General features: G+C 41.5%; 1 protein-coding gene across 1 annotated transcript; it reads left to right on the top strand.

The window, feature by feature from the left end:
- Positions 1–49: 49 nt before the first annotated feature.
- LOC137380654 (L-seryl-tRNA(Sec) kinase-like) lies at positions 50–21,643 on the top strand (the record flags this gene model as incomplete). The annotated part of the gene is made up of 6 exons (XM_068052821.1): positions 50–343; positions 8,161–8,449; positions 9,241–9,442; positions 10,547–10,622; positions 16,480–16,573; positions 20,184–21,643. Coding segments are annotated over 6 exons (1,164 nt in total), but the record flags the coding sequence as incomplete, so codon positions are not given.
- Positions 21,644–22,614: the final 971 nt, after the last annotated feature.

Raw genomic sequence — 22,614 nt, 5'->3', positions numbered from 1 at the left:
TGATTTCCGACAGCTGCGCGCGCAGCGTCGGAACACCGGAGATTGAAACGTTCCGAGGTTGGAATGCCAGGTTTGTGTTTGGGATTGTGAAGGCGGCGTTGCCGCGCGGTCCTTGCGCCGTCCGGCAGCGCTGGAGGAGCGCCGGGAGACCGGCCTGACCCTGGGTCTGGTGGCCGGCCTTCCGGCTGCCGGGAAATCCACATTCGCTCGCCGTCTGCTGAAGGTTCTGCAGCCAAAGTCCCAGTCGTTGGTGCTGTGTTATGATGACCTTATCTCGGGAGAAGCTTTCTCGCTGACAGGGCTGGCTGATGATGACCGTTTCCTGGACAATCCTTCAGCAACGGTCAGGCTTCCAACAACAGCATCTTAAATTATAATCTGCTTTCAAATGAACAGGAATTGCCAGTTAATGGCTTACATTTTCAGCACTACTTATCATTTATTTTTGAATAAATACTTATTTTTTCAAATAATGGTTTTCCGCAAGAGTTCCCCGATCTATCGCTGTAAATTTGGCGGAAAGCCTGGAGAAGCTGCCATTTCTCTGTGGTTCCTGCCAGTTGCAGGGGGAGATTGGGTGCCCTTGGAAATTCCAGGCAAGTATGGCTTAACCTGATGTGTTAGTTTGAAAGTAAAAGTGTCTTTAACTTCATGCTCTTTCTGCAGACACCTACTAATAATGCCTATGATGGCTATACTAATAATGGCTATACTAACAGTGCCAACAAACAAATCTCAGTACATAGAATGTGTGAATGATTTAGCAGTCTTGCATATGGAGTAAAAGTCATAATAAATGCACAGTATTTACCTTGAGAAGAGACCATCAAGCCCAGCCCATCAGTCAAGGAAAAACTTTGTGATGTTTCTTTCCAACTTCCTAAAGCGATCGAGCAAACTCCTGGATCTAGTAATGTGTAATGATGTAGGATTAATAAGCGATATCATAGTTAAGGATCCTCTAGGGGGTAGTGATCACAACATGGTAGAATTTCAAATTCAGTTTGAGGGCGAGCAACTTGGGTCTCAAACCAGTGTCCTCAACTTAATTACTGAGGTCTGAAGCGGGCTGGGAAGATCGACTAAGGGGAAGGTCAGTGGATGAGCAGTGGCAGACATTTAAGCAGATATTTCATAACGCTCAGCAAAAATTTATCCCGGTCAAAAAGAAGGATTCGATGAGCAGGATGAACCACCTGTGGTTAACAAAGGCAGTCAAGGAGAGTATCCAATCAAAAACTACGACATACAAAGCGGCAAAAACTAGTAGTAGACCAGAGGATTGGGAATTTTTTGGGAACCAGCAGCGGATGACTAAAAAGCTGATAAAGAGGGAGAAAATTGATTATGAAAGTAAATTGGCAAGAAATATTTTTTAAAAAGCAATAGCTTCTACAGGTATATAAAAAGAGAGTAGCTAAAGTGAGCGTGGGACCCTTGGAGGATGCGACTGGAGAATTGATAACGGGAAACAGGGAAATGGCAGATAATTTAAACCAATATTTTGCATCGGTCTTCACAGTGGAGGACACTATAAACATCCCACAGATATCAGATAAGCAAGGAGCTAATGGGAGGAAAGATCTTGTAACAGTCTCTGTCATGAGGGACAAAGTATTTGACAAACTAATGGGACTAAAGGCAGACAAGTCACCTGGACCTGATGGCCTACATCCAAGGGTTTTAAAGGAAGTGGCTGCAGAGATAGTGGAGGTCAAAATATTTCAGAACTGACTGGATTCTGGGAAGGTCCCAGCGGATTGGAAAATGGCTAATGTGACGCCCCTGTTCAAGAAGGGAGGGAGACAAAAAGCAGGAAACTATAGGCCAGTCAGCCTAACATCGATCATTGGGAAAATGCTAGAGTCCATTATTAAGGAAGAAATAGCAGGGCATTTAGAAAAGTTTAATGCAATCAAACAAGAGTCAACATGGTTTTGTGAAAGGGAAATCATGTTTGACAAATTTGTTAGCGTTCTTTGAGGATATAATAAGCAGAGTTGATAAAGGGGAACCGGTAGATGTAGAGTATTTAGATTCCCAGAAGGCATTCGATAAGGTGCCACATAAAAGATTATTGCACAAGATAGGAGCTCATGGTATTGGGGGTAATGTATTAGCATGGATTGAGGATTGGTTAACTCACAAAGATAGAGAGTTGGGATTAATGGGTCTTTTTCTGGTTGGAAAGATGTAACTAGTGGAGTGCCAGAAGGATCAGTCCTAGGGCTTCAATTATTTACTATCTATATTAATGACTTGGAGGAGGGGGCAGAGTGTAATATATCCAAATTTTCTGACGATGCAAAAATAGGTGGGAGGGCATGCACTTTGGTAGGAAGAATCAAAAGGCAGACTATTATTTAAATGATTATTCATCTAATTGCTTCACCAACAATAGCAACAACTTGCATTTATATGGTGCCTTTAACATAACAAAACATCCCAATGTGCTTTACAAGCATTATCAAACAATAATTTGACACTGAGCCACATAATGAGATGTTAGGCTAGATGACCAAAAAGCTTGACCAAAGAGGTAAGTTTTAAGGAGTGTATTAAAGGAGGTAAAAGGGGTGGAGAGATTTAGGGATGGAATTCCAGAACTTAGGCTTTTGGCAGAAACAACATATCCTTCCATTCCTTTCTCCCATTTGTATTTATATAGCTTCCCTTTAAATATATTCATGCTATTCATTGCAACTACTCCCTGTGGTAGTGAGTTCACATTCTAACTACTCTCTGGGTAAAGAAGTTTCTCTGGAATTCTCTATTGAATTTATTCGTGACTATCTTATATTTATGGCCCCTAGTTCTGTTCTCTTTGGTGTGGAAATATATTTTCTTGGTTTACCCTATCAAACCCTCATAATCTTGAATACCTCTATCAGGTCACCACTCAGTCTTCTCTTGTCTAGAGAAAAGAGCACCAACCTGTTCAAGGCTTTCCTCTCAGTTCTGGTATCATTCCAGTAAATCTTTTTTTTGCACCTTCTCTAGTGTCTCTATATCCGTTTTATAATATGGAGACCAGAACTGTTCACAGTACGCCCAAGTAGATTCCTGGGACATTGGGACTGGCTCTGGGGGAGATGGGATCTGTACAGGCCAGACGGGTTGCATCTGAACAGAGCCAGGACTGAGTTCCTTGCGGGATGTTTTGCGAGTGCTGTTGGGGAGGGTTTAAACTAGGTCAGCTGGGGATGGCGTTCTGAGGATTGACTCAGTTGGGACAAAATCAGAAATGTAAATGGAAGGCAGAAAATTAATGGATGAGTCTGGAAGACAGGAAATAAAGGTTAGAAAATTTAAAAAAAAGTTTGGCAGTGCTCAATGGTATCCATTTCAGTGCAAGGAGGATAGCAAATAAAGCAGATGAGCTGAGGGCACAGATAGACACATGGCAGTATGATATCATAGCTATTACAGAAATGTGGCTTAAGGAGGGACAGGAATGGCAGCTCAACGTTCCTGGTTACAGAGTTTTCAGACGCAATAGGGAGGGGGATAAGACAGGAGGGGGAGTGGCAATTTTGGTCAAAGAAACTATTACAGCTGTGAGGAGGGAGATATGTTCGAAGTTTCATCAAATGAGGCCACGTGGATTGAGCTAAGGAACAAAAAAGGGGCAATCACACTGCTGGGAGTGTACTATGGACCCCCAAACAGTCATCGGGAGATAGAAGAGCAGATATGTAGGCAAATCTCTGAAGTGCAAGAACACTAGGGCAGTAATAGTAGGGGATTTTAACTACCCCAGTATTAACTGGGATAGTTTTAGTGTAAAAGGAATTCAGGGAGCAGAATTCTTCAGGTGCATTCAGGAGAACTTTTTTGGCCAGTATGTAGCAAGTCCAACAAGAGAGGGTGCAGTTTTAGACTTAGTTTTCGCAAATGAAGATGGGCAGGTGGAAGGAGTGGCAGTGGGAGAGCATTTTGGTGGTAGTGATTATAATTCAGTCAGTTTTAACATAATTAAAAAAAAGGACAGAGATAGAACAGGAGTTAGAGTTCTCAATTGGGGCAGGCCAAGTTTACTAAACTGAGGAGTGATTTAGTGAAAGTGGATTGGAAACAGCTACTTGAAGGTAAATCGGTGTCCAAGCAGTGGGAGGCATTCAAGGGGTTCAGAGTAAACATGTTCCCACAAAGAAAAAGTGAGACGGCCAAATCTAGAGCCCCATGAATGTCAAGGAGCCTAAAGGGTAAGATAAGGCAGAAGAGGAAAGCATATGTCCGACACCGAGAAGTCAATACTACGGAAAGCTGAGAGGAGTATAGAAAGTGGAGGGGTGAAATCAAAAAGGAAATTAGAAAAGCAAAGACAGGGCATGAAAGAATATTGGCAAGCAAAATCAAGGCAAACCCAAAGATGTTTTATCAATATATTAAGTGTAAGACGATAACTAAGGAGAGAGTAGGGCCCATAAAAGACCAAAAAGATAACCTATGTGTAGGGGTGGAAGATGCTGGTATGAATACTTTGCATCTGTCTTCACAAAAGAGGGGGATGGTGCAGATGTAGTTCAGGAAGAGGGGTGTGAAGTATTGAATGTGATAAACATAGGGAGAGAGGAAGTATTCATGGGATTAATATCCTTGAAAGTTGATAAATCACCAGGGTCAGATGAAATGTGCACCAGGCTGTTAAAAGAAGCAAGAGAGGAAATAGCAGAAGGTCTAACCATCATTTTCCAGTCCTCACTGAAGACAGGTGTGGTGCCGGAGGATTGGAGAACTGCTAATGTTGTCCCTCTGTTTAAAAAGGGAGTGGGGGATAGACTGAATAATTACAGGCCAATCAGTAGTGGGCAAATTATTGGAATCTATTCTGAGAGACAGGATAAACTATCACTTAGAAAGGCACAGGTTAATCAAGGATGGCATGGATTTGTTAAGGGAAGATCTTGTCTGATTGGCTTGATGGAATTTTTTGAAGAAGTAACAAGCAAGATAGATGAGGGTAGTGCGGTAGATGTGGTCTACATGGATTTTAGCAAGGCTTTTGACAAGGTCCCACATGGCAGACTAGTTAAAACAAAATCCCATGGGATCCAGGGAAATGCAGCAAGGTGGATGCAAAATTGTCACAGTGGCAGGAAACAAACGGTAATTGTTGATGGGTAGGGGTTGTTTCCAGTGGCGTTCCGCAGGGCTCAGTACTGGGTCCTTTGGTTTTTATGGTGTAAACAATTTGGACGTAAATGTAGAGGGCATGATCAAGAGGTTTGCAGATGACACAAAGATTGGCCCTGTGGTGGACAGCTGTAGATTGATGGTCTGGTCAGATGGGCAGAAAAGTGGCAAATGGAATTCAACCTGGAGAAGTGTGAGGTGATGCATTTGGGGAGGTCAAACAAGGTAGAGGAATACATGATTAATGGGAAAATACTGAGAACTGTAGAGGAAGTGAGGGACCTTGGAGTGAATGTCCATAGATCCCTGAAGGTCACAGGACAGGCCGATAAGGTGGTTAAGAAGGCATATGGAATCCTTTCCTTTATTAGTCGAGGTATAGAATATAACAGCAGGGAGGTTATACTGGAACTGTATAGCTCATTGGTTAGGTCACAACTTGAGTACTGTGTGCAGTTCTGGTCACCTCATTACAGCAAGGATGTAATTGCACTAGAGAGGGTAGAGAGGAGAGTTACGAGGGTGTTGCCAGGATTGGAAAAATGCATCTATGAGGAAAGATTGGATAGGCTGGGGTTGTTCTCCTTGGAACAGAGAAGGCTGAAGGGATATCTGATCAAAATGTTAAGGGGTCTGGATAGAGTGGAGGTGAAGGGCCTATTTACCTTAGGTCAGTGACTAGGGGGCATAGATTTAAAGTGATTGGTAGAAAAATTAGAGGGGAGTTGAGGAAAAAGTTTTTCACCCAGAGGGTGGTGGGGGTTTGGAACTCACTGCCTGAAAGGGTAGTTGAGGCAGAAACCCTCAACTCCTTCAGAAGGAGTCTGGATATGCACCTCAAGTGCCATAATCTGCAGGGCTATGGACCAAATGCTGGAAGGTGGGATTAGAATGGGTGGATTGTTTTTCTGCCGGCACAGACACAATGGGCCAAGTGGCCTTTTTCTGTGCCTTAAACTTTCTATGATTCTAAGTGTGAGCTAACACAAGGTTCTCTGCAAGTTTAATACAACTTTTCTATCCCACTAGAAATGAACCCTAAATCATTACAGAAATTGAAATAAAGGGAAAGGAAGCTGGGACTGAGATAAAAGAAAAAAAAGTTCTTAAAAAATTGTTTTTTTTCATCTCCAATTATTAAAATCTGGCAACACACTTGTAAAAGTTAACTTTCACTGCCAGAGAGGTTGTTTGGCAGTAAGTAATACTTATTGTGGCATGAAAAAATTACACTGGAATGGACAAGCCCTAACTAATTCTGGCGGTCTGTCATGTAAATACTGCAACATCAGGCTGCTCCATGTGTTTGAATGCTGAGTGTCTTGGCAAGATACCGGTTTCGTGAAACTTCTGGAGGAACAGAGTAACATGGACAGCAAATTCCTGATTTCTGCATTTAACAATGCATGTGCGGACACTGGAAGTCGCTGTCCAGTTTACTCTTCAATACAGCGTGTGCTGTTAGCTTCACTGTTCTTTTAACCACAAAATCCAGACTGTGATAAGTTTATTAGATTGTAACCTTACCTCGGGCATTCTTGGAATATTGATTTTGTTTTTAATGAGGTTAAAGCACAACCTCTGGTTCTGTATACTCGCTACTTTTTGTTAAAGCAAATGTTAATCCATATTGGATCTATTGTTTTTCAGTGGAAATACCATTCATGCAAGTATCAAGCTGGGTAAACCTTATAGCTGAATGTTTTCTTAAAATTATTTAGTTGAGAATGGAGTAATGATTATCCATTGTGAATGAAATTGACTCACTATAAGCAGACTAAATCTAGTCAAACATGGAATTGTATTGAAATAAAAGCAAAATACTGCAGATGCTGGAAATCTGAAATAAAAACAAGAAATGCTGGAACCACTCAGCAGGTCTGGCAGCATCTGTGAAAAGAGAAGCAGAGTTAACGTTTCGGGTCAGTGAACCCTTCTTCGGAACTGGTTCCGAAGAAGGGTCACTGACCCGAAATGTTAACTCTGCTTCTCTTTCAACAGATGCTGCCAGACTTGCTGAGTGGTTCCAGCATTTCTCGTTTTTATTATGGAATTGTATTGATAAGACTATAAAAAAATAGGAGCAGGAGTAGGCCATTCAGCCCTTTGAGTCTGCTCCGCCATTCAATAAGATCATGGCTGATCATCTACCTCAATTCTACCTTACCGCTCTCCCCATAATCTTTGATTCCCTTAGTATCCAAAAATCTATTGACCTCTGTCTTGAATATAATCAATGACTGACCATTCACAGCTCTCTGGGCTAGAGAATTCTAAAGATTCACAATCCATTGAGCGAAAACATTTCTCCACAGCTCAGTCCTAAATGTCTGATTTGTTATTCTGAGACAGTAATCCCTAGTTTTAGACTACACAGCCAGGGGAAACATCCTCCCAGCATCCATCCTGTCAAGCCCCTTAAGAATTTTATATGTTTCAACAAGATCACTTCTCATCCTTCTAAACTCTCTGGAACATAGGCCTCGTCTACTCATTCTCCTCGTGGGACAATCCCCCCATACCTGGAATCAGTCTAGCGAATAATAAAAGCAAAATACTGCAGATGCTGGATATATGAAATAAATACAGAAAATGCTGGAAATACTCAGCAGGTCAGGCAGCATCTGTGGAGAGAGAAGCAGAGTTAACATTTCAGGTCTTTGAATTTTCATCAGAAGGTCAACCAGGGGTTCTGATGAAAGGTCACAGACCTGAAACGTTAACTCTGCTTCTCTCTCCACAGACGCTGCCTGACCTACTGAGTGTTTCCAGCATTTTCTGTTTTTATACCAGTCTAGCAAACCCTTTGTTATACTCCCTCTAAGGAAAGTATATTCTTCTTTAGGTAAGGAGACCAAACATGATAATCCAAACATACCTTTTGTATTTTACATTTATTTATTTATTTATATCAAGTCAATGCAAATTCAGTCTATGTTGTAGGATTAAATTTGTATTTGTGTCGCACTGAATGCCAAACACTTTTCAATGTTTGTTTTTTTATTTGTGTTATTGGCTCCATAGGGTTCACTCTGGAAATCATACAGGCATAAGCTGTTGGTATACATTGAACACTTAATACAGGCTATTAATGGAAATGGCTGCCTGTCTATTTCTGGCAGTAAAAGTGATTCAACATGGGAATGTTTTATTCAGTCACTGAAACAACAGCATATTATCTCTGGAGAAACTCAGCATGGAGTGCAACAATACCTAGTTTGCATCACATATTCAAGACCTTTAGTTATAATTTTGGATGACAACTTCTACTATCAAAGCATGAGATATGAAGTTTACCAGATAGCAAGGCGAAGTAAGTCTGTTATATCAAGCAATATTTATTGTTTGTCTACTAATGTACATAAATTAACATTATTTGTATAAATATTGGACAATTGTCTTTACAAAAAAGTGTATTATGGATCATTAACTGTTTACTAAGATGATTTAAGCATTTAAAGTCTCTACTCAGGTACATAATGAGTGGTTTTGCAGCCTTTTTAATGTAGCATTTTTATTGTAAATTGAGTGCCTTGGCGTTTTCTGGTTCAGCATCAAGAAGCAGCTGGCCTAAAGTTGTTTTAAATATTTTCTTCCAATATTTTGGCATCTAAACAAGTGTCTTAAAAATAGAATAGTTTCCCTAAGACATTGTTCACTGTTTTGCACTAAACTGAATATCTCATTCAGAGAAGACATAAAGTTGTCCTATGTGATAAATGCAAAGTTCAAACTGGTACGATGCAGGTTATGCACATTTATCGGTTTGGGTAGACTGACCTTCACCATGAATCTAATGGATGCTGTACATGGCTAGGGAGCGCTTTATGCTCATAGCATTTATACTCCCAGTACTTTGTATTGTCCTTTGTGTGAACTCAAATATTCACTAATATGAGATATACTGTGGTAGAAATTCTGCTTCTGCATTTGCCAACCAGTGATTCTCAACCTATTCGCTTTTGTTGAATCAAAATCACAGGCTGATGAGTGCAGAAGTGGAAATTCTACTCCATTGTCTTTTTTTAAATGAATATGCTTCATTATAACTTTAGAAATGAAACTTAAGATCAAACAATCAGCAGCTGCATATTTCTTTAAAAGATTCCATAGGCTTCTTACAGCTGTTTCTGGAGTGCCCACTTGAATTATGCCTGCAGAGGAATCATGAGCGAGGCTGTCTGGTAAATGATGAAACAATAGTGCTGATGTCAGCAAAAATCCAGCCACCTGATCCTGAGAAAAATTCATGGGAAAAGAACAGTATGATACTGAAAAGTGCAGCAAATATATTGGAAGAGGACATGTAAGTGTTTTAAGTGCTAATTGTCTAATTACCATGGATCTTCATTAACACTTGTTTTAAGTTTGGCTGCCCTTATTTGGTTAGGAAAAAAACAGTATCTTGCTTAAATGAAATGGTATGTTAATTCTTTTTGAAGATTCATTTTTCTTCAATTAATTGGTGGAGTGTGTTTACTTGAGGATGTTTTGGGATGGTGGATTTATATTGATTCCATTGACAGGCTTGTCCACCTTGCTACTGATGGAAGCCCAAGGTATCAGATTGAGGTGTGCTAAAGAATTCCTGCTTTAACAACAAGCTGGAGAAAATCAAAACTTTGCAATCTTACAAACCCTGCATTATACAAATTTAAGCAATTCTATTTTGGGTCTTGTCTTCAATCTTTGACATAATCTTAAGTGCTAGATAGACAACTGTAAATTGTTGTGGTGCTTTAGAATAAATTGTGACAATAGTGCACTGATATACATAAACATATTTTTTGTTAGTTGTGAAGAATGGAGGGTAGTTCATGCAATCACTCAGTGAATTTATATCGCAGATAACAGTCATACAGAGCAGGAATGTTTATCCCTAATTTGTGCTGAAATAGTTGATCTTACTGTAATTGGCACTATAACTTGTGTCAGGGCACTCTGGGTTAAGGAATAGAGCATTGGCGAGGGTTTCTGCTCCTGAACAATGTCCAGCCACTTCAGAAGAAAATACATGATCAGGTTTCATTGTGGTTCCACGTAGTTCAATAGAAAAAATCATTATCAAGGCCACTTGAGTGAGATACTGAAGGGCAACCAGTGCAGTGCAATCATAAACAAGTAAGGAGTCAGTGTTTTTAGGAAAGCAGGGTAAAATTAGAACATTTGAAAAAGAAAACTGAGAACTTTGAAACAAAGAAATATCTCGGTCATGGTGTATTTTTTTTTACAATATTGGTTCCTTTTCTGTCACTTCTAATAGTAAATATTCCTAAGGAATATTAATTCTAGTAATATGTCAAAATAATGGTCAAACTAATTTTTTATATGTAGGTGAAAGTCTAAAGCAGAGTTAGATGCAGCAACATTACTTTTACTGGTCACTTTCCCTTCCATTCATGTTTTACAGACAGAAGATGTTTGAACTACTTGATATTTCTTTAGAAAATCCAGAGAAGCCATTTGAAGAAAACATTGAACAAAAGGTAAATGCAATGGCTTATACAATTTAATGTGTATCATAAATAATGTAGTTTTTAAATGTTGATTTGGTACATAGATGAGAATGTAGGTAGAATTAAAGTCTTTACACTCATGTTTCTTGTGTCATTGCCTTTAGTGGTAACCTTTTTAAGGACTTCACTGTGGAGCCCAGTTGGAGTTGATTACTTGAACAGAAAAGATGCGCTCCAGTGATTTTAAGTGAGAAAGTCTATAATAGAAGCATTTATTTCTCAATAGTCGCTAATATCAATGTTGACTGAATGCTTTGCTGGAAGTCTGAAATAAAAAGAAAGTGCTGAAAATACTCAGCAGGTCAGGCAAAATGAATGGAGAGAGAAACAGTGGATGACCTTTCATCAGAAGTGGAAGATGTTATTTTAAAGTACTCCTGCAAAGTTTGATCTTCAGCAAATTTAACTTGCTTAATATTTTGTTGTCTTTGTAATAAATAATCTAAGTGATGAAGGGGATGATTGTCAAATGCCGGATATATATTTCTTGACAAAAAAGGTGACCAGATGGAGCGGTAAATAGGAAAGTAGCACTGTTGCCTGTTTCTTATGGATACTGCCGGTTGTAGGACAGCAAATGCAATGTTCAGGTACAAATTGGCAGAGCATAACACACACACACACTGCACCATCAGTCGTTCAGTCAGCGGTCCTCAGGAAAAGACCCAACGATTTGTTTGAGAATTGTCCCTCCTGGTTACACAAAAGTACTACAGGTCACTGCCAGTCTGTGGTTGACTCCGTCTGGAAGCTGCTTCCCTGCTCCCCCTCCCCGCCCCCCCCCATCAGCACCCCCATCCTGCCACCACCACTCCACTGCCATGCCTGAACTATTGCACAGCTCAGTGTGGGTGAAAGACGATCTCTTGCCCTCCTACAACCAGCGAGCTGCAGCAGGGTACCATGGGGTGCCCAAAGCTCGTCGGTGGCATTTAAATGAAGCCTGAATGCAAAAATTGGCTTCAGGTGCACTGCGTAGCCACTCTGCTGACCTCATGCCTGTTTCAGGCGGAAGTCGCCCCTATAATCTAGCTGAATACCTAGGACAGGATTTTCCTTCCGGGGGGGTGGGAAATGGAATTTGGGACCATTCACTTCCGGGGGAAACAGTCACTGGCTCCAAGTTTCACTAGGGCACCCCCTTAATTGGCCTGGAGACAGGTTTGGCGGCCAATTAGCAGCCGCATGGGCAGGAATGGAGGTGGAGCTGTTGTGCAAGCCCCAATTTAAACAGGCGGCAGCAGCCATTATTGTAGCTACCATTTCACTGCTTCACCTTCACTTCGGAGGATCATAGAATGTCTCAGGAGGGGCCAGAGGCAGGGCAGCCCTTCAATTCACTGATGCGGACCTGGAGGTCCTCCTTGAGGTTGTTAAGGAGAAGAGGGACGTCCTTTTCCTGGAGGGTGGCAGGAGGAGGACACTCACCCGGTCTAAACAGGCCTGGATGGAGATAGCTGATATGGTCAGCAGGAGTGTGGTCTGCAGAAACTGGATCCGGTGACTGAAGAGGTTTGGCAAGGCTCTGGCAAGGCAAATGTGACAGACTACCCTCAGTATAGGCCTCTGGGTATTCAGCCTCCAGCAGACACACCAGCTGAGGTGCCTCAGGGCACATGCTGCTCCAGGATATGGGAAGAGTGTGTGCCCAGGATATTTACTGACCTCTCAGAATAGCTCAGGACCACAGTGCTGCTGAGGACTAGCCAGCGCTGAAACAAATGAATAGGAGCAACTGGCATTGGCTATAGAGGACAGAATTACCTCATCTCTCTTTTTGTCCTTGCAGGAGAAACGGGCTCATAATGCCTGGAGGAGGGGTTCCCTACATACAGGTTTCGACCATCACAGAGGAGAGAGCCATGGCCATCAGCAGAGTTACAGACAGTGTGGAAGTTGGGCAAGGTGAAATGGGCATCAGTGGTGGAGATGGTGATGGAGAGTGTAATGCATTCATTAAGGGGGTGCACTGCCCTCCACCCCATCCGACAGCATACCGAAGACTGTTGCATTGGGAAGCCTCAGCACATGCCAAGGCTTTGCTCTCCAAGGCTAGTTCTCGTGATCTCTTCTGGTGTCTTCCACAGGTGCAGATGTCGAAGCAATGAGACCAATTCTCTCACCATCACCGGGCCAAGCGCAGCCACATCAGAAGAGGCACCGTCACACCTTCCAAGTACACACTCCACCAGTGCAGATACAGTCGCCTCAGTGGGGCCACGCATGGTTAGATAGGGGGGGACTGGGTGATGAGCATGGCACTAATGTGCAGGACAAGGTGGCAGAGGCAGCTGTGGGCAATCCCCCTCAAAGGAGGGGAGAGACACAGCCCTGCTCAGCTCAGCACAGATGCAGGACCTTAAGAATCACAGGAAAGGAGGTTCTACCTAGATCAGCAGCAGCAGATGTGCTCTCACATGTTGGAGTTACCTGAGGCAGCGGGTGGTCATGGCTGAGAATGAAGGAGTCCATTCAGCTCGTGCGGCACCATTGCTCAGGGCTTGACGTGCATGAGCTCCTCCATTGAGTGACCACTCTCATGGAGAGCCATATGCAGCAGCAGGGGCTGTGCAGTAATGTACACAGGATGCATGCCACATTATGTAGCCTGGACCGATCAGTGGCACTGATGGCGCAGGGATGTCTGCACGGGATGCCAGTTGAGCCCCAGCTGTGGCAGTCAATGAGGAGGATGAGGTTGCCACCCATCATGGGGCGCCATCATCCGCAGCAGCCTCCTCGGCCCCTCTGACAGAAGGAGAATCTGTGCTGTAGGGTCCCGTGATAGAGGCTGCCCCTGCATGATGCAGGTGCAGCATCCTCTGGAGGTGCCCTAGGGACACCTCTAGGAAGAGGATGAGCACCATGTGCATCTTAGCTGCGAGCAGAGACAAGGGAGCAGGCTGCCTCCACCTCCTCCGAGGCCACAAGGGGAGCATCGCATAGAGGTAGCTGTGTGTCGAGCAGAGTACTGTGAGAGTCTGTGAGGTTTCATCCAGCTATAACTGTTCCTTTATGAGCACCATGTAAATATTGACACATGAAGCTAGACATGTAAACCTCCTTTTATTAAGAAGAGGTATGAAATGGTGCAGGGGAGCAAGGGTTTGTCTGGAGTGACGGTGACACCTCTGGCAGATGTAAATCCTTCATTGGCATTAAGAGTTTACATGTACCAGGCTGCTCCTTCAATGGAAGTGTTCTTACAGGCAGCTCAAAGTGAGTTCCCTACCACGCTGTTGCTCCTTGGTCAGAAGAGTTGAGTTGAAACAAGCTTAAATTAGATTATCCCTGATGTTAATGGCATCCTGACCAGACCCTAGAGCCCTGCGCTTGGCCAGCCACGTGTTCTGAATCTTCCCCCTCTGCCTCCATCTCTTCCTCCGATGTGCTGTGTCCTTCTAGGCCCTCACTCTCTGCAAGGTGCACACCTCTCTGGAGGGCCATATTATGGAGAGCACAGGAGATCACCACAATGAGACCCCCTTGCAGGAGTGTACTGCAGGATGCAACTTGACCACTCCAGGCACCAGAATTGCATCTTCAGAAGCCCGATGGCCTGTGCACTGGTTGTCCTAGTGAGCAGATGGCTTTGGTTGTATCACCTCTGTGCCTTTGTCTCCTAGAGGGGAGAATTGTTATCTCTTCATGGGATATCCCTTGTCCCCTAGAATCCATCAACAGAGTTTGGGGGTAGAGTGAAGAGCTGCAGCAGCCTGGACTGGCTGAGGAGGAAGGAGTCATGGCAGCTGCCAAGAAAGTGAGCACACACATCGAGAAAGCTCTTGCTGGGGTTGCAGCCGTTGAACGTTGAGAGCGTGGAAGGCCTGCCTGTTGATGAATCTGACTGGCCGGTCACTGGGTGCCTTGATGGTCACATGGGTGCAATCGATGATGCCCTGCACTTGGGGGAATCCAGTGATAGAGGTGAAACCCCTGTCCTCTGTGCCTGTGAGGCCATGTCTGTCTGGAATTGAATGTACTGTCCAGCATTCATAAATAAGGCATCAGTGACCCGTGAGATGCAGTACTGTGCAGCTGTTTGCAAGATGCCACTAAGGTCCATAGCTTATCGTTGGACAGGGCCTGAAGCAAAGAAATTCAAGGCCACAGTGACTTTGATGACTACTGGCAAGGCACGGCAACCAGTGCTGCGAGGTGTGAAGTCTTCGGCGACAAGGGCACGGATATCTGTGATCTTCTGCTTGGAGAGTCACAGACTCCTGTGACACTGGTTCATGGTCATGTCAAGGTAGCTCCTTCTTTGCTGGTTGATTCTGTGCTTCGGTAATGCCCCTCATCCCTCTCCTCTACCCTGCTGATGCCTGAGGCTCTGCCTTTCCTGTGGAAGGTGTTGTTACTCATCGCCACTGGACTCAAAATCTGATAAACTTGCCCCATTGCCAGCTGCTGCCTTCTTTGTGCTCAGGTGGCCTCCAGTTGTGTTTTGCAGCCTTGCCCCATCCTCTTATGGACCCGCAAAGCCAGGAGGGCGATGACCCGCTGCACTGCCAGAGTGCTTACTGACCACTGTCCCCACAACCTGCGCCGAGCCAATGGCACCTGCGTGCCAATGGCCGAGTCCCTCTCTGCGCCATTCTCCCTTTCGTGGAGCCCACTGAATTTCCTGGAGCTGCCATGACTGGTTCCCTGCTGCGTATCCGCTGCTATTCAACTGGCCTGCCACAGACAGCCCGTGCGCCCCCATCAAAATCAGAACGTGTCCCTTAATGAGCTCTGAGCACTTTAACAATGTTAATTGGCATTGTTTATGGTTCGGGCGGGATCCCAGGGCTACCCTCCCCCCGCCCTGGTGAAACTTGGCATTGGGAAAACGGCCGATGCTGGTGTTTTTGTCCTTCGCCAGCCCCTAGTGTCAGAGGACTGAGTTATGAAAACAAAGTTAAAAGACACAGACTTTTCAGGCTTGAAATGAAACAAATGAGAGGGAATCTTATTGAGCTAAGATACTCAGTGGAATAGAGAAGTTGAATTCAGAGCACAGTTTAAAGTTAAACCATGACTATTGGATTCGGCAACATAGACACAAGCTAGTAAAATGCTAGTTCTGGACTATTGTCAAGAAGCAATTCTTTGCTCTCAGATTGATTGATAATTAGAATGGCCTATCTAAGGAAGTTGGATGCAAAAAATTATAATCGTTTAAGAGGAAGTTTGATGCCTCATGGTGGAATGTTGGTTTCTTTGGAAACAAGAGCTAGGTTGGGTCAATGGCCATCATCATCTGTATTTTTGTGATAAGATGCAAGTAATTCACTTGGAAGTACTTCCCTCAACAGTTTTCTTCCTTAAGTAACAATATATAGTGCAGAAAAGCAGGTAATCTTAAAGGCTGCACTGTTTTGCTTAGAGATAATATTTTTCTAAGATATATTTCTATAAACGATTACCAGATAAAATTATATGAACTGATATGTGTTCTGTATGACCAGTTTTCATGAATTGGTCATCGTTGACACATGGCGATGACAAAGTTATGTACTTGAATGAGATGTCGCATTCCTATGCCTATATGCATTTCATACATGTTCAAAAAATTGAAGGTGTGTTACTGATCTCCGATACCTTCATTTTCCTTTACACCACAAATTAATAAATGTCAGGGAGATGAAATTGTTTTGATTGTAAATAGGAATATGCACAGACAATTAATGCCCTTAGCATGTATAGAACAAGTGCATTGATAGTTTAGGTATATCTACAGTATACATTTAATTCCAGATTTCAAGCATACAATTAATCTATAATGATTGTTTGCCTTCATTTATGCAAACGTTTAAAATATTTACTTTTGGCTATCACACAGGAGACAGATCGTGCCATTTGTGCAGCTAGTGTTCTTCATCAGGCTGATCAAGCGTTCCGTCGTTTGGTATCTCAGTCTATGAAAACTGCAAAAGGTACAACTGGTATACTATGAGTACACAAGAATTATCGTTTATGTAGTGTTAGTTTATTAATTATTCCTTCTGTGTGATATAATCATAATACTGTCAGCAAAATTGAGACAAACTGAATGTTTACTACTTAGGATATCCTAAAATAGATATAATATATTTGGATTTTCAAAAGGCATTCAATAAGGTACTGCATAGTGAGGTCAGAGCACGTGGAGTCAGGACAGGTTGCAGAATGGATAACAAGTTGGCTACAAAAAGAAAATAGAGTAGGGGTTAAGGGAAGCTACTCAAGACTACTGGGAGGCAGTGTTCCACAAATATTAGTGCTGGGACCACTGTCATTCACAATTTACATTAATAATTTGGACTCAGGAATCGGAAATACAATTTCAAACTTTATGGACGACACCAAATTGGGGATGTGACACTCCATAAAGTGCAGCAATTGAAACTACAAGACCTCTCCCTGAAGAGTTATGAAAATGGACCTTTTTTAAAAAAAAAAGTGAACAATTTGCTCCAAAATGGCCGACGGTTAAAAGACCTGGCTTTGTATATTCAGACTGTCTACTAGCTGTTACGAACAAACGAATGTCTTCAAAGGTAAGAGGTGTCAATTGCACCCATCCTAAACTCATCATGAGACATTTTTGAATTGAATAGTTCTTCTGAAGCAAAGAAGGTGTGAAGTAGCCACAACCTGGGCCATTGTCGTTCACTACAGGGAAGAAAATTTGTCTCCCAACAGAAGCAAAGGTGTGAACCATTTTTTGAGCTTTAAAGGTAGCTCCTGTTGAGAGAGAAGGGAAACCCAGGAAGAAGCATCACCAAAAGCTTGTCCACCTAAGAAATGGGAGAAAATCCAGCAAGCCAAAAGGAAATGCACCCTGCTGCAAATTCTACATTTTCAACTTGTGCAGCAGTAAACTGAAAGTGATCCTGTCTTCAAACTAAACTTTCAACCAACAGGGAAATCTATAAACATCTCAGGCCAGCAACCAACAAGAACTTGACCCCACGAGAGAAGTCAACGGATTTACTGTAAACCCCGAAACCCTATCTCACTTAAAAACTACTACCCCTTTTCCTCTCTATCTGTCTCGTGCGTGTGTGTATGAGTGGATGCAACAATTTTGGAATAAGGCATATTGCTCAATAAATAATCAATCTTGTTTTAAAACTACAAGAAAACCTGTTGCTGTTTATTTGACAAATAAAACTCAAAGGGGTTAAACCCTAATAACAAAAAACACTTGCTGCAGTCAGGTGGGTGTTGAACAGTGGGAACCACCCACACCCCTCATCAAGTGGCCGTAACAGGTAGTTAATACTGAGCAAGAATGTGATGAAATACAAGAAAATATTAACAAACTTGCAGAATGGATATATAATTGGCAAATGATTTCAATATAGCATACAGTTGTGCACTTTGGTAGGAAAATTAAGGAAGCCACATACTGCTTGGATAATAAGAGTCTAAATGGGGTAGAAGAGCAAAGCGATTAGGAATTCAGATACACAAATCGGAAGTAGCAGCAACACAAGTTGAAAAGCCATAAGAAAAAGCAACCAAGCACCAGTGTTTTTTTTCTAGAGGGATAGAATTAATAAGCTGAGAAGGTAAGCTTGTACAGAATCTTAGTTAAACCACACGGAGTACTGTACACAGTTCTGATCTCCACATTATAAAAAGGATATAGAGGCACTGTAGAAGGTGAAAAATGCTTCACAAGGATGATACCAGAACTGAGAGGACATCAGGAAAGGAGTAACAGGCAGGGACTCTTTTCTGTACGAAAGGCAAGGGGATGATCTGATTGAGATCTTTATGTCTATGAAAACATTTGATAGGATAGATGTAGAGAAAATGTCTCCACTTGTGGGAGAGTCCAAAATTAGAGTTCATAGATTTATTAGTGACTATCTTATATTTAATAGGAAATTCAGGAGAAACTTCTTTATCCAAAGAGTAGTAAGAATGCGGAATGTGCTACCACAAGCAGTAGTTGAGGCAAACACCATTGATGTATATAAGGGGAAGTTAGATAAGCACATGAGGGAGAATGGAATAGAAGGATATGCTGATAGGGCTAGATGAAGAGGGGTGGGAGGAGGCTCATGTGGCGCATTTAAATGTGAGCATAGACTAGTTGGACCAAATGACCTGTTTCTGTGCATTAGACTCTATGTAAATGAAATTTAAAAATTGTTATAAAGCATTCTGATTAAATCCTTTTGAAAATGTTACATTGAACGTCTTAGGAGTTGAAATAATTTTAGTCAATATCTGTAAATTTTTATATTAAATTCCTTATTTTAATCAGGTTAAAACTACATAGGAATCGCATACAAACTTTTATTTTTACTAATCACATAGTGCAGTTTCAACCCACTGGGGATATTTCATCTGCATCATGATAACCTAGTGAACACCAGCCAAAAATAGAAAATACTGGAACTACATAGAACGTCAATCTATAATGAAAGGAGAGGTTATTGTTTCAGGTATAACCACTTGTCAGAAATGAAAACTAAAAAAATAAGCAAGCATTTTAATGGGATTGGAGAAAATAAAGGGAGAGAAACAACAGATCTCCAATCACAGAAGACGTTAGTGGTTGAAGACCTACAAATATGCTTAATCAAAAATAACTAAAATAACTAAAATAGCCAAAACAGTGAAAATTCATGGGAGAGGCCCACAAAAGGAAAAAAAAGAGGGAGATTGGAGAAAGAACAAAAACAAACTGCGGACACAGGACACCTGAAATTAAAACAGGAATTGAAAGAACGGTGATATCTTTCCAGTCATTGTCGCTGTGTGAAATTCTGGTTAATTCCCTATCTAAAAGCATTGTGGGAGTGTCTTCACTATACAGACTGCAGTGGTTCAAGAAAACAGCCCAGCACCACCTTCTCAAGGGCAACTAAAGAGGGGCAATAAATGCCAGCGATGCCCACTTCCCGCAGAATTTTTTTTAAAGGACTAAGGTTTGAACTTGCCACCTTCCTGTCTGTATAGCTCAGTATTGTCCCATGCTGTGCATTTATTTGCTGAGCTATATGGGGACCATCCATAAATATTTTTTGTTCTAAGAACCTGGCTTTTTTTAAGCTGGTGCTTTTGTGTACTACACATACGCTCTAATGTAGTGTTTTGTAACTAATGCGAATTAACAGGGTAAGAAATAACCACTTGTGAAATACTTTAGATATTTTAACAGATGGGTCAAAATCCTGGAACTCTGGCCCTAATGGCACTGTCAGTGTACCTCTACAACATGGATTGCAGCAGTTCAAGAAGACAGCTGACCTACCACCTTCTCGAGGGCGATTTTGGATGGGCAATAAATTGCCAGCAATGCCCACATCCCATGAATAATAGTACCATAACTGCAATGTTTCAATTTTTTTGGCTGTATATTGACAGCAGCCAGAAAAAAATACGAGAGAAAATGTGGTGTTCCTTCACTTTTTAACAGAACGGTTTGTTCAAGTACTGGCCAGAATTTGGAAACCCTTTAAATTAACCTAGCATTTTTCAAGGTCTGGTTTGTATTAGTATTTTGTTTTCACAATAATTCTCATTGTTAAATTATTTCTGTTCTAGATAAGAAACTATCAAAATGTAATATGAAGTTACTGTCTGAAGAACTTAACAAGCTTAAGACTATGCTTTTAGAGGATCTTCGACGTGCCATTTTCCAAGGAAATCCCATAAAGCTGTGTGGTGATAATGCAGTTGTCGAAGAAGCTACACAAGAATTTGATCAAAAAAAGGAAGAAATTCTAAGGAATTTTCTAAAATTCCAGACTTGATAATACACAGTACTGTGCAATATGCCTGTAGGCCATAGCTTGATATTTTATGTCTCAGTGCTGAAACTTATTTGAGACCTTGAATTTTACAAGTCAAATTATTTTACTGGAAAACTGAGACCCTTTATATGATGCTTGCAAAATTGATATGACCTTTCTGTTGGTGCGCGCTGGGGAATAAATATAACACAATTGTTTAATGTATTACAGCCATAAATCTGCTGTAAGATGAGACAAATCCACTGTATTATACCTAGATATAATTCAGAAATTTCAAGATTGCTGCTCGTTATTTTCTGTAAACTTGAGGGTTTCTTCAAACTACAAAGTCTTGGCAAGAGGGTCTACTGCCAATCCTTAAATGGAAGTTTCCATCAAAATTGTATTTTATTTAGTGGGTAGTACAATATTTTCAGTTCCTCTCCCCGCTCCAGCTTTCTTTCTGCTTTCCTGGAGGCAACAACAGTCCTCTGGTTTCTTGATAAAGTGGCCATTTAACATAAGCCTAGACAGTAAAGTGTCTACACCTTTTCGATGGCAGGACATTATTGCTGAGTTCAATTTGGCTCTTATCCAATGTTCATACACACTTCAGTGGGGTACTGAGTAGCAAGCGGAAGCATGCACCTTCACAAATTTTGTTTTTCCCTCCCCAGTGTAATGCTGATGCTTGTTGTAGCATCCTAACTGCAAGCAGCTAACTGGGACCTGGGCCTGGATAATTTTAATAAACACTGAAGATAAATTTTATCATCTTGATAATCTTATCATTTGTAAGTGGTTGAGTTCCATTTACCCTTTTGAAGAATACAGAGAATTTTTTTTTTGTTTGGACAGGTTCTTACAATTGTAACTATTGCACTTTTTCTGAAGGGGTTTGTTCTGAGATTGAAAAAATGTAATAAAATTTATTTGGAGAACATACATAAAAAAGTTAACTTAAATGATACTTGAGTGGTCTATATAGTCCATAGGTATTAAAACTGGAGTCCTTTGAGAGGAATCAGAGTTCTGTCTTTGTTCTCTTTCTAGCATATTATTTCTGTTGGTGCATTGTAATAAAAATTAATTCTGCATGAAGCAGTTTTTCTTTAGGTAATTTACCCTGTCTTTCAGAGATTGGATAGGGGACTCTGTGAGCGTGCCAGTACTTATATAGGATTCCTGTAATCAAATGTTTGAAAACCATTGATATATCCCTTAGAATAAAACATTGCTTTCAAAATAAGTACTCCTGCATTTTTATTTGGCTGCATATTGTTGACACCATGAGTCCTGGCCAGAATGGAAATCATTGGATAATTCCCCCAACACTCAGTTAGTGCTGAGTGACTGGGATTGATTTAATGCACATAATTTGTATTCTGTAGCTATCCTCCACTTGCTGAATTTTGCTGGAAAAATAATTCTGGTGTACCCATCATGAGTTCTGTGCGCTGTAGTTTGTAGACATTCTAGGACCAAAATTCGATAGTTCTTCCCCCCCCCCTGCCGCCGCCACCTCCACCACCATGTTCATAGAATGAAAACTAGCTCAGGACATAATGTTAAAACTGTTGTAATAAGAGAGTGGTCACAGATGGCATATATAGGCCTACATCCTAGGGTTTTTAAAGAGGTAGCTGCAGAGATAGCAGATGCACTGGTTATGATTTTCCAAAATTCCCTATATTCTAGAATGGTCCCAGCGTTATTCAAGAAAGGAGGAAGAGTGAAAACGGAACTATAGGCCAGTTAGCCTGACAATCATAGAGAAAGTACTGGAATCTATGATTAAGGAAATTTTAACAATGTAGTTACAAAATCATAGTATGATCAAACAGAGACAACACAGCTTTATGAAAGGGAAATTATGCTTGACAAATTTATTATAATTTTTAGAGGATAGATAAAGGGAAGCCAGTAAATATAGTATACTTGGATTTCTAAAAGGCATTTGATAAGGTTCCTTACAAAAGGTTAATATGTAAGAAGGGCTCATGGAGTTGGGGGTAGTATGAGCATGGTGAAAGATTGGTTACCGGACAGGAAGTAGAGAGTAAGAATGGGATATTTTCAGATTTGACTAACTAGTGAAGTGCCGCAAGGATCAGTGCTGGACCTCAGCTATTTACTATATATTAATGACTTAGACAAAAAGACCTAGAGTAATGTATCCAAGTTTGCTGATGATACAAAGCTAGGTGGGAACGTAAGCTGTGAGAAGCTGCAAAGAGATACAG

This window comes from Heterodontus francisci, chromosome 20 (genome assembly GCF_036365525.1).
Source record: "Heterodontus francisci isolate sHetFra1 chromosome 20, sHetFra1.hap1, whole genome shotgun sequence".
Lineage (NCBI taxonomy): Eukaryota > Metazoa > Chordata > Chondrichthyes > Heterodontiformes > Heterodontidae > Heterodontus > Heterodontus francisci.
The sequence above is the reverse complement of the archived record's forward strand: the minus strand, read 5'-3'. Positions and strand labels throughout refer to the sequence as shown.